General features: G+C 37.1%; 1 protein-coding gene across 2 annotated transcripts in view; it reads right to left on the bottom strand.

Moving 5' to 3' along the window:
* Positions 1-12,016, bottom strand: part of LOC124802612 (serine/arginine-rich splicing factor 7-like) — a 28,109-nt gene extending 16,093 nt beyond the window's left edge. The window contains exons 1-5 of one of the 2 annotated variants that reach the window (XM_047263497.1): positions 11,922-12,016; positions 11,579-11,644; positions 11,308-11,461; positions 10,226-10,417; positions 8,350-8,532 (exon numbers count right to left, since the gene is read on the bottom strand). In XM_047263497.1, coding sequence (XP_047119453.1) covers positions 8,350-8,532; positions 10,226-10,417; positions 11,308-11,461; positions 11,579-11,636 — 587 coding nt within the window. In that variant the 5' untranslated portion in view covers positions 11,637-11,644; positions 11,922-12,016. Of the gene's footprint in view, positions 1-8,349; positions 8,533-10,225; positions 10,418-11,307; positions 11,462-11,578; positions 11,658-11,921 lie in introns of both variants that reach the window. The other variant, XM_047263498.1, reaches the window with a different exon arrangement.
* Between the last annotated feature and the right edge of the window lie 4,246 nt (positions 12,017-16,262).

The following is a 16,262-nucleotide window of genomic DNA, read 5'->3' as shown; positions in this document are numbered from 1 at the left end:
GATAAAACGCATAGCTTGTTTCCAGAACCTTTAGTTCATAGAAGTCTTATGATAGGGGAAAAATCTGCCACTTTTTGTACTCAATTCTACAACAAATCTTCATTCAATACTTGAGTATGGTCTCAGGCGGCTGCCGCCTCACCACGACAGTTTGCAGGCTACCGTATTTACTCGAATCTTAGTCGCACCTGAAAAATGAGACTCGAAATCAAGGAAAAAAAATTTCCCGAATCTAAGCCGCACCTGAAATTTGAGACTCGAAATTCAAAGGGGAGAAAAGTTTTAGGCCGCACCTCCAAATCTAAACAAAGTTGGTCCATTGTAATATGAGACACAATTAGGTCAAATAAATGATTATACAGTTACAGTAGTTTGGTTTGAATCTTAAGCTTAGCAATTAAGCTTTACCACGTAACCATTGCTGTGTCAGGCGCTCCATCCGTATTTATACGGGTACCATTCCTTTTTCATGTGCTTCGTCTTGTTTGAATTGATTGCTTATTTTTCTTTGATCTGATAAGTGCCATTCTCTTTGTTATAGGTGTTTACATCACTCTAAGCTGAAAATGCAGTTCTGTGCTGTCATGCATTGTTTGTCGCATTCTGATAATGAGTGTTTACGGTCTGTCGCCACTCGCGGTATATCTTGCTTTTGTGCATGCTACCGCCGCTTACAATTAAAAAAAAAGAGAGAGAGGAATCGTCTCATCAGTGAAACAATGGCAAGAGACTGCTATTTGTTGTTACTTACACTGCTGCTTTATTTGATAATAATCAACAAGAACCAAATAATAGACTGCGTATGATAGAAGATGTTCTGAACGAGGGTTTAGCGAAAATTTTTCTCCGTTTGAAAATCTTTGCAGACACCTCTTTTAGTACATTACATTCTGCACAGAAATTAGAGTAATCTTAGATTTAAAAATCTAGTCCATTGCCGTGCTTCATTTCTGACTGTATCACTATTAGGCATAAGAATAATACGAATATAAACTTGACATGATATATATATTCTTCCGTGTTTGCTGTTGTGTCACTAGTTTCGTAGATTTAAATGAGATAGCAGCAAACACGAAAGAATACATGGTAAAATGTTTATATTCATATTATTCTTACGGTGAAGAGAATACTGCATGTGATTCACAAAAGTTCCTATTAGCAACCGTCTCTTCTCACTGGCAGGAAAGAATTCAGAACGTATAGTTGGCAATATTGACAAACATCCCAAACAGTATTTCTAGTCGGATTTTCGTAGTACATTGAAATGCTGCTACATTCGAAGATGAACAATACGGAATTTGTATTTACTTCGTTGGATAATGTATGAAAATGCAATGGTCGAAAATCGGGGTGCAGAAAGAAGCTCGTCTTCCACAATTTTTTATTTAATTTATTTACTGACACAGAGGTTTTGGCGCCAATATTTATCTTTGTGCCTGCAAAGCATGCCTGTGTAGCGCTACATATATTCGACGGCATAAGTTAGTTGTGGCGGCACCTACAAACATTTTTCAGAACTTCCGCATACTTTGCACTCGATTCAAAGCCGCAGGCAGTTTTTTGGATCACAAAAACTGGAAAAAAAGTGCGGCTTGGATTCGAGTAAATACGGTAGTCTCGCAAAGTGTCTAGTTTGTCCCCCTGGAGCAGCCTTCTAACATCTGACACCTTTGCTGTGAACTGGCCCCGTTTGTACAGTTAATAGTTTTCAGCAAGAATATCCTGTCATTCAGGGTGAACATCTGCTTGAAAATTGTATGAATTTTGCTGACTGCAGAACATTACACATATGTTAGCCAGTCAGATGAAGGATCAAGAAGTCCCAAAACTTTTGCCTCTTACTTTGAAGCCTTTTCTGTCTTCAAATGTTTTTCACAACATGCTTTCCAATACACAAACTGTACATTAGAAGTTGCAGGCAGAGCACCTACTGTTGAAAAAGTGCCCTTGCAACGACTGTAGAATAGTTTCCTTCTTTTCGTTCTCACCAAAGCAAATGCCCTATACGCATGGACAAAAGGGTCTACACGTGGAAAAATCACAAACTGAAGTTTCTTCTTAATAAAATGTTCTTAGTTTTCAAGCCAAAATTCAAATTCGAGCTTTCAATGCATATGCACCATCATCGTCAAGAGATTCTCCTGTGGGCAGAATCGAATTGAGAAAGTAGTGTAATTTTTGTTTCATCCCACAAAAGAATCGGAAATGTGGCAAAGTCCCTTCACTGTTTAGTTTCTCACTTCCCATTTTTTTGAAGTGATACTTCATTGTAGCCCCTTACATGCTCTGTCTCTAGCCACCTGTAGAAGAAGACTATCCTAGTTCAATAACTTCTCTAGTGTGTTAAGTGCTATGCCATATGTGTAATATCATATTTGGCATGCAAAGTGTACTGCCCCTATGGTGGCCTTCACTGAAGATTGGTTCTGCATGAGATCAAAATTGACACTTCAAAGTTCCTTCAGGGAGCAGGCGTTTTAAAAAATCGCTTTGCTCGGTTATTAAACACGAGATACGAAACAATGACCTGCTGCTTTTATTGTGAGTTTGTTTCAGCTTTGTCACAGTTTTAGCCTCAAACATTCACTTCAAATACCAAACAAGGAGCCACAACAAAAAATTAAAGGCTGAATGACAAGCATAATACAATGAATACTGACATTTGTGTGATTTTTGTCAGTAATCTTAAGAAATTCTATGCATTTTGCTTACAGTTAAATAAGCTGGTAAACATTTTCTGCCAGGTATGTTTCTCCTACTTCAATATAATCCTTTCTTTGTTCTTGAAGCAAATTCATCTTTTCAGTCACTCGATTGCCACCTCTTCTCTTATCTATTTCTTCAATAGATATTTTTGCAGCATATTCAACTTTGGACCTTCCTATGCTTAAAAAACAAACTACCTGGGCCTGGTAAAGTTTTGGTAATGTTTTTAGCACTTTTTTCCCTGCAGTTAGGGGTGGAAAGTTTGTTGTACTCATAAAAGTACTCCTTTGTAAAGCTAACGAATTTATAGGAATAACATCAAAGTGTTTCACAATAAGTTCCGGACTTTGTGAGATACTATTAAAGAAAGACAATATATTCAGTGGAATTCACAGGTCCCTCTTGTGTATGAACGGAGTATTTGCTGCTATCTAAATAGGATTTTTTGAAGTATGTGTATTAAATACAGATACTCAAATATTCCACTGAATATATTGTCTTTCTTTAATAGTATCTCACAAAGTCTGCAACTTATTGTGAAACACTTTGATGTTATTCCTATAAATTCATCAGCTTTGCAAAGGAGTACTTTTATGATTACAACAGACTTTCCACCCCTAACTGCAGGGAAAAAGGTGCTAAAAACATTACCAAAACTTTACCAGGCCCAAAAGGGACTGACAGAAACGCACTTACACCTTTAGATGCATATTATTTTGTTATCACTAAAAACATGATAGAAGACATCTTAGCTCATACAAACACGTGGACTGGGAAAAAAAAAACGTAGCGATAGCAACTATTCTAGAGTTCATGATTGCAAGACACTTCAGCAGAAGAAATTCATGCTCTTTTTTGTGCACTTTTTTTGATTAGCATAAAGAAAGGACATCATGCCAACTGCAGTCAACTGTGGACATCTGATGGTACTGGTGAGACTATCTTACAATCACTTCAGTTACAAACTCTCCGGTTTTTACTTAGAGCAATTAGGTTTGACAATATGGAAACAAGAATTGAACCAAGGTCTACAGAAAAAGTGGCACCTCTATGTGAGCTTCACCAAGAATTTCTAAGTAACTTTATTACTCACTATAATGTCAGTGAATTTGTGACAATTGCTGAAATGCTGCAGGCCTTTACAGGCCGTTGTAAGTTTGTACAGTACATTCCAAATAAGCCTGCAAAGTATGGCATCAAACTATACTCCCTTAGTGATGCAAAAACATTTTAAACCCTCAATTTTGAAGTGTATTGTGGCAACAGTTTACTGCACCTTATCTAAAATCAAATAAACCTGAAGACGACGTCAAAAGACTGGTAACTCCCATACAGGGCACAAACAGGAATGTTATGACATAACTATTACACCAGTTATAGTCTAGCTCATAATCTACTAGATAAAAAGTTCACCTCCATTGGCACTTAACAAAAAACACCTGAATTTCAAGCTGGTAACACAACGGAAAGCAAATCGACACTCAATGGCTTTCAGTACAATCTGTATATCTTCAACTGACACTAGAAAACCAGAAGCTGTGGTCCTCCTCTCTATGATGCGTGATACAAATGAAATTGACATCTAAAGTGAGAAATCAGCAGTAAATTTGGACTATAACAGAACCAACGGAGGAGCAGAGACTGAATCAGATGTGAGCATCGTATACTACAGCCAGAATAACCAGACAGCTGCTGGCATTATTCTATCGACATCTTGATATTGCAGGAATAAATTTGAATATCACCTTTAGCCACAACACCCCAGACAGACAACCGATGGCTTTTTCTAAAAAACCTGTCATATGGTCTTATGAAGGCTCATCTAGTGCAAAGAGCGAAACTAACGAACCTTCCGAAAGCTATACAAATATTTCTTGAAAAATTCAGAAAAGGAAACCCAGTTCATGACAAACCTACACCTGGAATAGATCACATATTTGGATGACACAAAAATGTCAGGACGAAGAAATCGTGCAACAATTGTAGAAACAATGTCTGCAAGAAGCATTCTTGTCAGGATGTTGTGTGTTTCTCTTGTGATGCTAATGGCCAGCGGGTGGAAATTTATTCTGACTGAAGACATTTATTTATGTAACCTATTTTAATAGAGTTGACTGATTTTTTTCTTTTACTTTTAACGGAAATAAATAAATACTGCAAGGACATGCTCTTTTATTTCAGTTTTTACCCTTTGGTTTGCCTAAAAACGATAACAATGGGAAGACTAAATTGCGGTGTAAAGGAATGCATAGCCCAAGTACCTCAAGTACGAGTAACCACACGTAAAGACGCGACTGGTCAGCTTGTATAGAATGCCGTCAAGAGGAGCAACTACTCCAGTAACCTACTGGTACTGTCATACCTGCTCATAGTACCATCAACATGTTCAACCATATCACACAAATGCTACTTTAGTAGTAGTGCCAGAACTGAACAACAGAACACTGTAGGCAACTTTTGTGTTTGACAGTAGTGTGATAACTAGGCATTCAGGAGTTGCATCTGCTTTAGAAAGGAATTTGAACACAAAAATTATTACGTACTGAAAGTACATATTCTTAGAATCAGGCAGAACAGAATTATATTAATTGAAAGAATTCCATTTTTGGGGCCCTCAGGGCATCCAGGTCCCACTAAGTATGGTGGTTATCACCCCCTGCTGCCGCACTCAGCACACACTGGCAACTACCCTTTCCTCCACTCACTCCATACCGAACTTAAATGCACTGAAAATGCCTTATTCTGTCCTAAGAAAGACTAATGTGATCTGTTTTACTTACAAGTCATATAATATTTGAGTTAGTACAATGCTCACTAGATAAAGAAAGAAAGCAAGACAAGAGAGGTCAAATGATAAAGGCAGCTGATAAAGGAAATAGTTGTGCATTTACTGTGTACGTGCAGGCACATGCAATGCAATTGGTGCTTGCAATCTTGTTTTTATTTTGCACAGAAATTGATGTGTCACGGTTAACTGCTTACAATTTGCATGATCTTTCCACGCAAATTGTGGGAGCAATGTTTTCCTAACTTATTTTTGTGTGAAAGCCTTTAAATTGACATCAGTTTTGTGTGTTTGTATGTTCAGCTCTTTTAGAAACATTAAAAACTGAATGCAAAGACCTATGTTGTGTGTCAATGTTTTGTTGCTAAACCTCACGTATCATTAAACAGGGCCATAAATACCATAGAACTGCTAAATAATGTACAGCAGATAGTTACTTCTGGATTCAGCATTTCTTTACAGTAGTATAACTTGCATCAATTAAAAACTGTATGCACTAGAAATATTTTTAATATGAAATAAAGGAAAGGCTTATAGCTGACTGACGTATGGAACATGGAGCCACTGTGTGTGTGTGTGTGTGTGTGTGTGTGTGTGTGTGTGTCAGGGGGGAGGGCATGTGGCACATACTTCTGCTACAGAAGGAGATCTCAAAAGTTGATATGAACATTGTTTTTGTTGCCTTTCTTTTGTTTTACCTACTATTCCATCCTGTAATTACAACTACAGAAAGTTATTTGTGTTTCATATGAAACACATTTCCGCTATCTTAGCGAAGATATTTCCTTCAACAACAGTGTTAACAGTATTGGCAATATTTTAAGAATGCTTTCAGTACTGTCTCAAATAATGCTGTACAATTTTTTCGGTATGTAATTTATTTTTAAAACCTTTTGGGCGTCATTTCAGCAATGTGAAGACATGTGTATAAAACTATATAGCTTCTGAAGCTAAAAGAATACTCTTTCCAAATACTGTATGATAAAAAAAAAGACTATAGAACATACACTGGAGATAGTGTCCCCAATACGCACCCAAAATGCTTACATCAATTTTTCAGTTGCATGTACTTTGACAGAGAAAGGCATGTACTATTGATGGAAAGCACAAGACAACAGGGCTAAGTGCCATTAAAATTTTTGGTTGAATCCATTCATAAAACTACGATTTACAGCTGATTAAATATGGATTCTCCAAATCACATGATTTTCTGCATTTTTTGTAGTACAGCTGTCATTACAGGTATTAGAAAAATAATCAGTAATGTGACGAAATACGCCTGGAGAAATTGAAGAATCATGCAGGAGCTTGTAAGGTAAGAGTGCCTTTCGTGTAAGTTACTTGAAGTTGGCATTTCACCATGTGTGTAGATGGTGCAAGCTTGGGACCCACCTACGAGAGGAGAGACACGCTGAGCCTTTGTACATATAGATTGATGACACTGTGTAGCCTTCCCATACAACATCAGATTCAGAAATTCAGTACGGACCCTGGTCTACTCTATTGCGAATCACATTTTTGCCACTATTATCATACAAGGCTGAACTATTCCTCCAATTAATAAGCTTCTAGTTCACTACACAGAATCTGTGTCAAGTTCATGAGACGGATCAAAGAATGAAAGTGACACCCTTTGTCCTCTACTTGCAAAAGTCCTTAAACAGAAAAAGTCTGCAACACAGGCCAGAAAGCTTTAACTGTGTCAAGCCAGCTAAGAAACCTATGTACGAAAGAACGCTGAAGTCCATAACCACTATATTTTGCTCTGTTCAGGGTTTACTTATCTTCCGCAGATTGACTTGACATGCACAACTCTGTATTCCATCCAGAATTTTCCCTAATGAATTTGGTAAACAAAATAAGTGAACTAATTCATTGTTCTCCCATATTGTGCCAATTCTGGTAAGTATTATATTACATTTACACGAATCCTCTAAGAGAAAAAGGCTCCAGCACAATTAATGTGTTTTCCCAAATTGTAAGACTTGCCAAAAATCACAAGTTACTTACAATAATTAGCACTCATGTTAATGTAATTATGGGCTCTTTAGGATGTAACTTACGGATAATGATCAAATGGAAAATGCAGTGTGGCTAGTTGCGTGTGTGTGTGTGTGTGTGTGTGTGTGTGTGTGTGTGTGTGTGAGAGAGAGAGAGAGAGAGAGAGAGAGAGAGAGAGAGAGAGATGGGTCGAAAGCTTTGTGACACTGTTGTGCCTACTGTGACTCAGCATCTCCACTATATGGTAAGGGGGCAACTTTCTTTTTCTTAATAATGATCATGTTCATGTGGCTGCAAAATATTGCCACAGCATAAGTACATCACATTTTGACATGGCAGTGAGTTTTGTATTCAACGAAATAATTTCTATCAGTAAACTTCCAGCCTCCACCAAGGTGACATCATCATTACTGTCAAGACCATATCAGTGTTCGCACTCCCATCTAACAACAGCTAGAATGTCATTGAAAGCCAGCAAACTACAAGGGATATTTGCTAGAAATAGTCTTAACACAATCTCTGCTACAAATACATTTCAATTTCAGCACTAAGGATAGTTTTTCCATCTTCTAGCCTCTCAGTAGTTGCCTAACAGTAATGTATGGGCTGAGCAAAGCAAAGCTGAAACACCGAGCTTTTACCATGTTTAATGATTTCTGTATTTTCAACTGACCTACGCATCAAGTCTTAATAGGTGTTTCACATGATTTTTCGAACAAAAAAAATTGGGGAAATACATTAGCATAAAACATGTTACCTGTCCATATCTCAAATTCCTCTGGACAAGCTCACTGCCAGGAAAGTGTAGAGGTCTGTAGAATGTAAAGTACGTAAGAATTATGAATTTTGTTTCTAACCTGCTTCCACTGCGGCTTCGTGAGCGCGGTGTCCTAGAGCGAGCTGGGCTGCGAGTGCGAGAACGTGACCTAGGTGTCTTCGAGCGACTGCGAGATCTCGATCTTGTTCTTGAACGACGGCTTCGTGACCTGCTGCGGCTACGTGATCTTGATCTTGAACGTGAACGACTACGTGAGTATGACCTGAGGATGAATAATGCATATGAAAGTAACAAAAATTTACTATGAAGTACACAATGTAAAGATCACTCCTACAATTGATACATTAAACGCACAGCTGCATACAAACTTAATGAAAATGTCTCACTATCTGTAACAAGACATTAAATATTCATCTCCAATGTGCAGCTAAAATCTGAAAAAGCAGTAATATGTCTCCCGACCTTGCAAATAACAGATCAGAAATAATAAAATGTTCATGTGACAAAGGAAACCTGCAACAATTTTCTTTGTCCCAATAAAAATGTAGGGTTATGAATTTTAGTAAAAAACAACATGGCAACTGAAAGTCAGCTACAATTATAACATCGAAGCTTCAGTACTGCTACTCAATTCTTTCACCATTTATTTGGGGAGCATGCAGATGGGAGTGAAATTAACTCAGTTGAGTATTATTATGGACTACATAACTTGATATTAATTGCTGCTCGCCAGACAGATGGCGTGAAACACCCTGTAATGGACAGTAGTCTAATGAAGACTAAACCCTACACAGTGTGACTAATTCGGGATAAAGATAAGCAAATATTGTAACTATAAACTGGATGAAAAACTGTGCAAACTACTCCTGAATAGCCAGATATGCTCTGAGTTAGCCCTCAAAATTCCCTTTACTTTCCAAAGGGGTAACAAAATGTCCGCACTACATAGACTGCACAACGCAATTAAAATTTAAAAGCTTGCCTCAATCCAAGCACCAAAGGCAGTAATGTGTATCAGGAAGTTTGAAGTTATGTAAGTTATTGCCATGTGCCAACATCAGAAAAATAAATGAAAATTTTCAGTAATGTAACAGTAATAACTTAGAAGTTACACATTGATGTATTTTACAATTTAACAAACTGAAAACTTCAAAATTGATCAGTATGGTCTCAATATTGTATTAGCAAATGGAACAATAATCAAATGATACTGAGTATTGTTATGAATATGTTATATAACAAATAACTGGGTCTCAGAGTTTAACAGCCAGCCCAAAGTATTCCCATTTGTGAAAATTTAAGAACTCAATGTTTCCTTCCTGATATGAATGGTCCTATAGTAATTCTCACAAAGTGGACTACGTTGGGCCAATTACAAACTCCCTGTCAACTGTGATTAACAGTCTGCTCAAAGACTTTAAACATTTATAAATATTTCACAAAAATCACATTAAAAGAAACATTTGACAGCGAGTTGAAACTATGAAACCCATACTATTAGTTTCTTGTCATCTCTGTACAAGTTACAGACTCACTTATTTGTGAACAGTAGCTCTAGAGGTTCAAGCACAGCAGAACTACGAGAAATTCTTGTCGACAGTGTGCAGAACATAAAACCCGTAGACACAGAAGAGGGAGAACTTAGAGATGGCTGGTGAACTCGAAGCTGTAGCCCACTTTACGCTAAAACACTACGCAATGCTCGCTCTCGCGGCTCTGTAGCTCTGCAGAGCAGTTGGGTTGTGAGGTCGACTTGACGAGATATGTCAGCCGTACGGGTCGAAGAGTGTGTTTTGTGAAATTTGTCTGCCGCTCTTCCTATAAAAACGTTAGGAACAACAATTATAACTGTGAGCAGGGCATGCGTGTGTGCAATATTTTCAGTACGTGGCAAGCAGCCAAGGCCGCCGATTTGGAGGGTCAGAACTCCTCCCCAATCTGAACAAATTACTCACCTGCGCCGTCCACTGCTACGAGAACGGTATCTGTAGCAATCACGGGCATAGTGGCCTCGCTCCCCACATTCGTAGCACCTGTCTTCTGGGTGAAATGGCCGACCTCGTCGTGGTACTGAACCTCTGAAACGGCCACCTTTGCCACCTATGCCATTTGACATTTCTACACGAACTCTTCTGCCACATATAGTTCTGTTTAATGAAAAAGTAGTGATAAGGGAGACATGATTTAAATAACAAAGACAAAACTACTGTACCTACTATTAATGATCAGGACAAACCGAAGGGGTCTGCACAAGAAACTGCTAGCCCAAAAGAGCAATTTTGAGGAATTGGATGTTATGTATAATGTTAAATTCAAAAACAAGAAAAATACAGGACAAAAAATTTATAAAGGAAACAGCATTCTCCAGCAATATATATGGAACTGTTTGTTACCAGCATGCAGTGCATTTGATAACAGATAAAGCCTTCTATTCCTTACTGAACTGAGATTTCTTTCTTCCACAGTCCCCTTCAAGTCCGACAGAGCATAGAAAATTAATCACCAACAATATTCAGAATACAATGAGACACACGAAAGGAAATAAGGTAATTAAATCACAGCACATGCATGATAAAATTTAAGATTACAAGATCAAGCAGAGCTAAACACCAACAGTAACACACACTAAATATAACAGTTACTTTCTATTGAGTGAAATAATTTTAATACAGCTTAATATACTTCGTATACAATGCACTCTGACAATTCTCAACGGAATTAACATACTTCTGCTGACGTAAGTTTTTACAATAATAAACCAAGGTTATACCCTACTGACTTATGGATGCTACAGAAATGCATGAAAACACAAATTCACATTTACCCCAGAAAACATTACTAGTCAAATTTTCGAAATATTTGTTCATACTGCTTGTCACCTTCAGATGAATGGGATAAATATTTTACAACTACATAAGCCTCCCCCCCCCAACTCCATGTGTGTTCAGATGGGTTAGCTCTCAAGTGACTTCAACAATGATACCCTACTGATACAATGCAGCAGCGTTACATCGCTGTGAGAGACAGGGGTACATACCTTCCATCCAATCCCCGAATTGCATCTTCTGCGTCTCTCACGTCCTCAAATTCCACAAACGCAAAGCCGGGTGGATTACGAGCGACCCACACATTGCGCAAAGGGCCGTAATACGAAAACGCTTCTTCAAGTTCCTGTTTGGACGCCGACGATCCTAACAACAAAGGATCCCTTTACTTCTCTTCCTGTCGGTGGTGTCTGAACATTTCAACTGAATTTTCACAATGCATCAATCAACGCAATATATAAATGTGAGGTCTTTCTTACATACCTAAGTCTCCAACATATAACTTAGCATCAGATGACCCCGAATCTCGATATCGAGACATTTTGGTGCCTGAAACAAAAAGCTACTAAATTTAATTTACATCTGCCTGAAAACAAGGAATCTATGGTGCTTATAAGACTCAAAGCCAGGTCTACAGCTTCGCCATTACACTCATTTCTGAGCAAAATAGACACCAAACAAAAATTCGTACATCTCGCCGACAACAAAGTTACTCTAATTCAACGACGCAGGCTTATATTTTGCACTCAAAAATTTACAAGGACATTTAAACACTTGCTGTGAAAAACTTCACATACTCAATCAAAAATATTCACAGTACGCTTACCCTACAAAATTTTGCAACTGTCGCATTCAATACAAACGTAATCCCAAAATGGCGATCGAATCAAACGGACGCACAGTCGCAGGAGCTCATGGGAAATACGCGCCACAAGAAAAAGTACAACCCCAAAGATGTTATAGCTTAAATTCAAAATATTTCAAAGAATAGCCAATTTGAACGTAAATGTATTGAAAAATGAATGCAAAAGTGTGCACACACGCTTTCTAAAAGCAGCCTTTCATTTGACATTATCAAAGCTGTACACGCTCAACGAACTGTATGCACGAGTTTCTGCGCACAACAATCTGCACAGACAGATTGTTGCTAATGAATAGCAGATATGCGAAATGTGATTTTTTTGTGAATTGTGATTTATTTGTATCATAACGTGCATAATCTAAATCATTTGATTCACGTACAGGAGACACGTAAAAATTGCGGTAAAATTTCACCATAATCGTAGAACAGCTCATGTTAACAAACAGCAAGAGAATAATAGTACAATTTTGTTATTTATACAAACAATAATACCTAACACTTAATTACCCATTGCTCAAATTATCATTTAATCCTCTATGAATTCTTCTATAGAATAGTAGCATTTCTCCGACAGAATCTGCTCCAATATCGTTTTTAATATTTCTTGTTTCATGTTAAATATGTTTTGCCAATAAACTTGTTATATGTTGTCGTCCCCAAACACTATGGGGTCTGTGCACACAGTTCCAACTGCTGTCTAGGTAGCATAAAATCAGTTTTATTTCTCACGTTATACGTGTGGTTAAAACTTTTTGCTTGCTGTGCAGGAAGATTATAATTTCATGAATGTATATGGAGAGAACAGTTAGGATTTCTAGTTTCCGAAACCATGGGCGACAAGATTCTGTTTTCTGTGCTCTACATATGTATCTGACAATTTTTTTTTTTTTTTTGCAGTTTCAGTATTTGAGATACACTACTCGAACCTATGCAGATAATTATGCCAAATCTAATAACAGATTCAAAATAACTATGATAAGGAATTTTTCATGTACTCAAGTTAGTGGAATGCAAGCATTTCCATTGCAAATGCAAAACTATGTAGTTTATTTGATAGGAAGTCAATGTGTATTCCAGCTTAAGGTCTTGTCCACATTTAGACCTACGAATTTGACCATGCTAACTTCTACTGTAAGTTGATTATTAGATTGTATTTTAAGTTCCACACCTTTTGAATGTTTCGTTTTGAAATGTAAGATATAGGTTTTTGCAATGTTCACCTTCAAACCATTTAACAGGAGCTAGTTTTGTAAGATATCCAGTGTGCTTACGATGGAGCTTGGAATTTTTTCTGTAGCATCATCTACAATTAAAACAGAAGTATCGTCTGTAGACAGAACTGATGGGGAATTTATATCTATGAGTTAGTCATTTATGTAGAATAGGAACAGGATTGGACCAAAATGAAACCTTGAGGCACACCTTGTGATACTGCACTCCATTTAGAATAATAATTCACTGCATCTAAAGCAATAGTTACCCTTAGTTTTCTTATGTGTAAATATGATGTTAGCCAATTTAGAGTGTTGTTTTTAATCCTGAATTTGTATAATTTGTAGATAAGCATGTCATGGTTCACAGAGTGAAATTGTTTTGAGAGATCACAGAAGATACCTGCAACTTTACTCCTCTGATCCCATCATTTACATATCTTTTCAGTGAAGTTATTCACTGCATCCAGAATGTTTTATAATAATAAACGAAAAGCACCAGTTTGCTTTTGTTCTACAAAAGCAAACTGGCGCTTTTCATTTATTATTATAATGTTGTTCTACCAAGAACCGATGGAAGATTCTGTTAATAAGATTGTTTTATCCTTGTTGAAATCACAATTGGTTACTTACAATAAAATAATTTTTATACTACAAATATTTGATGTGATTTGCAGCTACTTTCTCTAGCACTTTTGACAGGACTGGAAAAATGGAAATAGGATGGTAGTTTCCCAGGTCTTCCCTCGACCCTATCTTGGCAGAGCTCAGACTTCAGCATACTTCATAACATTGGGAAAGCATCGCTGTTCAAAAGACTTGTTGAATATATTAGCCAGGGGACATGCTATTATGCCACTGCACACAGTTCCAATCGCTTTATTGGGTATCCCATCTCACGCAGCAGAGTTTTTATCTTTTAATGATAATATAACATTTTCCACATCCTTCACTGTGACTTTTTTTTAAATCCATAATTTACTCAGCTTCTGGAGTCTGATTCTCTGTTATGTCAACATCTGACCTCGCCACATTTATCAAGAACCCATTTAAACACTCTGATATTTGAACTGGATTTACAATAAAGCTACAATTTACTTTAATCCTATATATTTTATTAGTATTAAATCTAATACCTAACTCTGATTTGCCAATTTACCACACTGCTTTTGTCTTACTTTTATGCTTTGCAATGAACGTATGTTTGTATTTGTTTGAGAGCCTTCAGAAACTTTTTAAATATAGTTTTATAACGGCAAAAATATTCAGTAAAACGTCTGTTTTTATTATATTTCAGTTTATTGTAGTGTTTCCTCTTCTTGACACTAGAAATTTTTATACCCTGAGTTCTCCATTTAAGTTTATTAGTCGTTTATGTTAAGATACGCAAATTGATATTGACAGGTTTTTTGTTGACTCCAATGTGTTGTAATTACTTGGTGGTTATTATGTGTTCCGGGGTGTGTCATTATTGTTATGAATGTTCTGATTAATTAATAAAATGATGTTTCAGAAAGATTTCATGTTTATATTAAAAAGTGCTCAATAAAAGATTATGAGCCCACGCACAGGCGCGAAAGTGAGATTTTATAAACGTTAAAATCGAAGTCATCGCGAAAATCCAGAGCCAGTTCGGGAGTTACGTGTGTGCCGGTCATTCATATTTTGCCGATTGATCATTGTTGGGTGCAGATTGGCGATGTCTTTTTCTCTCACTCAAAGCTAAAAATTAGTGGTAGTAGCCTTAACTATACTTCCAGTGGTTGAAATGTTGATTGGGAGTGAAAATTCTCGATGTGGAAATTTGCCATGAAGGCGTATTTGGCCATGACGAACTGTGGGACGTTGTTGAAAACCCTCCTTCGGATCCAACGAACCAGGTTGATGCTTGGAAGAAGAGAGAAAAAAAGGCACATAGTTGGATCATACTTTTTGTCCACAAGATTAACTATTCCCATATAAGGGACACAAAACCAGCACCAGAAGCCTGAATGGCCTTGGAAAATGTATTGGAAGACTCAGGACTCACATGTAGCGTGGGCTACCTTAGATCATTAATCACTAAAAAATTAGACAAATGTAAGTCGGTAGACGACTGCTGCAGTCGAATAATAACGACCGCATTTAAATTAAATGAAATGAAATTTGCAGTGAGTGAAGAGTGAATATGAACTTTGCTCCTGGCTGGACCAATGATCATAGCCTTTGAAAACAGTGGTATACATGTCATGGGAGATTCTATTAAAGTGAAACTGCTAACGACATCAAACCTGAAGGGACATATAGAAATGAAGAATCTGTTCAATATACAAATAAGAAAAGGCCCACAAAACCTATTATTAAATGCTACAAGTGCAGCAAACCGAATCATATTGGTAAATACAGTTCTAGCGAGGACGAAAAAAGAGAAAGCTCGTCATAAAATGACGATGACTGATATATATTTAGGAAACAGACACAACAAAAGAAAGCTTTTCTTGCTGCTGATGTTAAACAGTCTCACAGAAAAGATTTTTGTGCTTCAACTCACAATACTAGTCATGGAAAGAAGCTTTATAATGTCTAGCCATGCAATAGTTCAGTGACAAGTGTGGGAGGTGATGGCTTATTAGCAGAGACTACTGGAAATGTTGATCTGACCTTCTATACTGGTGATAAAACAGTAGAAGTAGAAGTATCTGATGTAATTCAATTCCCAAACTCAGCTGTAAATTTGCCCTCAATTAGTAAAATTGTAGGCATAGGGCATAAAGTGACTTTTAACAAAAAAGGTGATTCATCTACGACACAGAAGGTGAACTAATTGCCAAAGCATTGCCTAAGAATGGCATCTATTGGTTAAATACAAGTGAAATGAAACACTATACAAAATGTAGTGGATTCTTATGGAATTGCAGGCTAGGACATATGAATCGCAAAAGTATGCTGAAGCTGTAAAAGGTTTAAATGTGACTAAATGAATACATTGTGGTCAAGGACCCCTGTGAGATGTTTATCATGGGAAAACAGTCATATCATCCATTCAAACTAGAAAAAGGTATTCTAAACACATATTAGACTTAATACATTCTGATTTATGTGGGCAAATGGAGAA

Source organism: Schistocerca piceifrons, chromosome 6, assembly GCF_021461385.2.
Source record: "Schistocerca piceifrons isolate TAMUIC-IGC-003096 chromosome 6, iqSchPice1.1, whole genome shotgun sequence".
Classification (NCBI taxonomy): domain Eukaryota; kingdom Metazoa; phylum Arthropoda; class Insecta; order Orthoptera; family Acrididae; genus Schistocerca; species Schistocerca piceifrons.
This window is presented reverse-complemented; position numbering and strand designations above follow the sequence as displayed.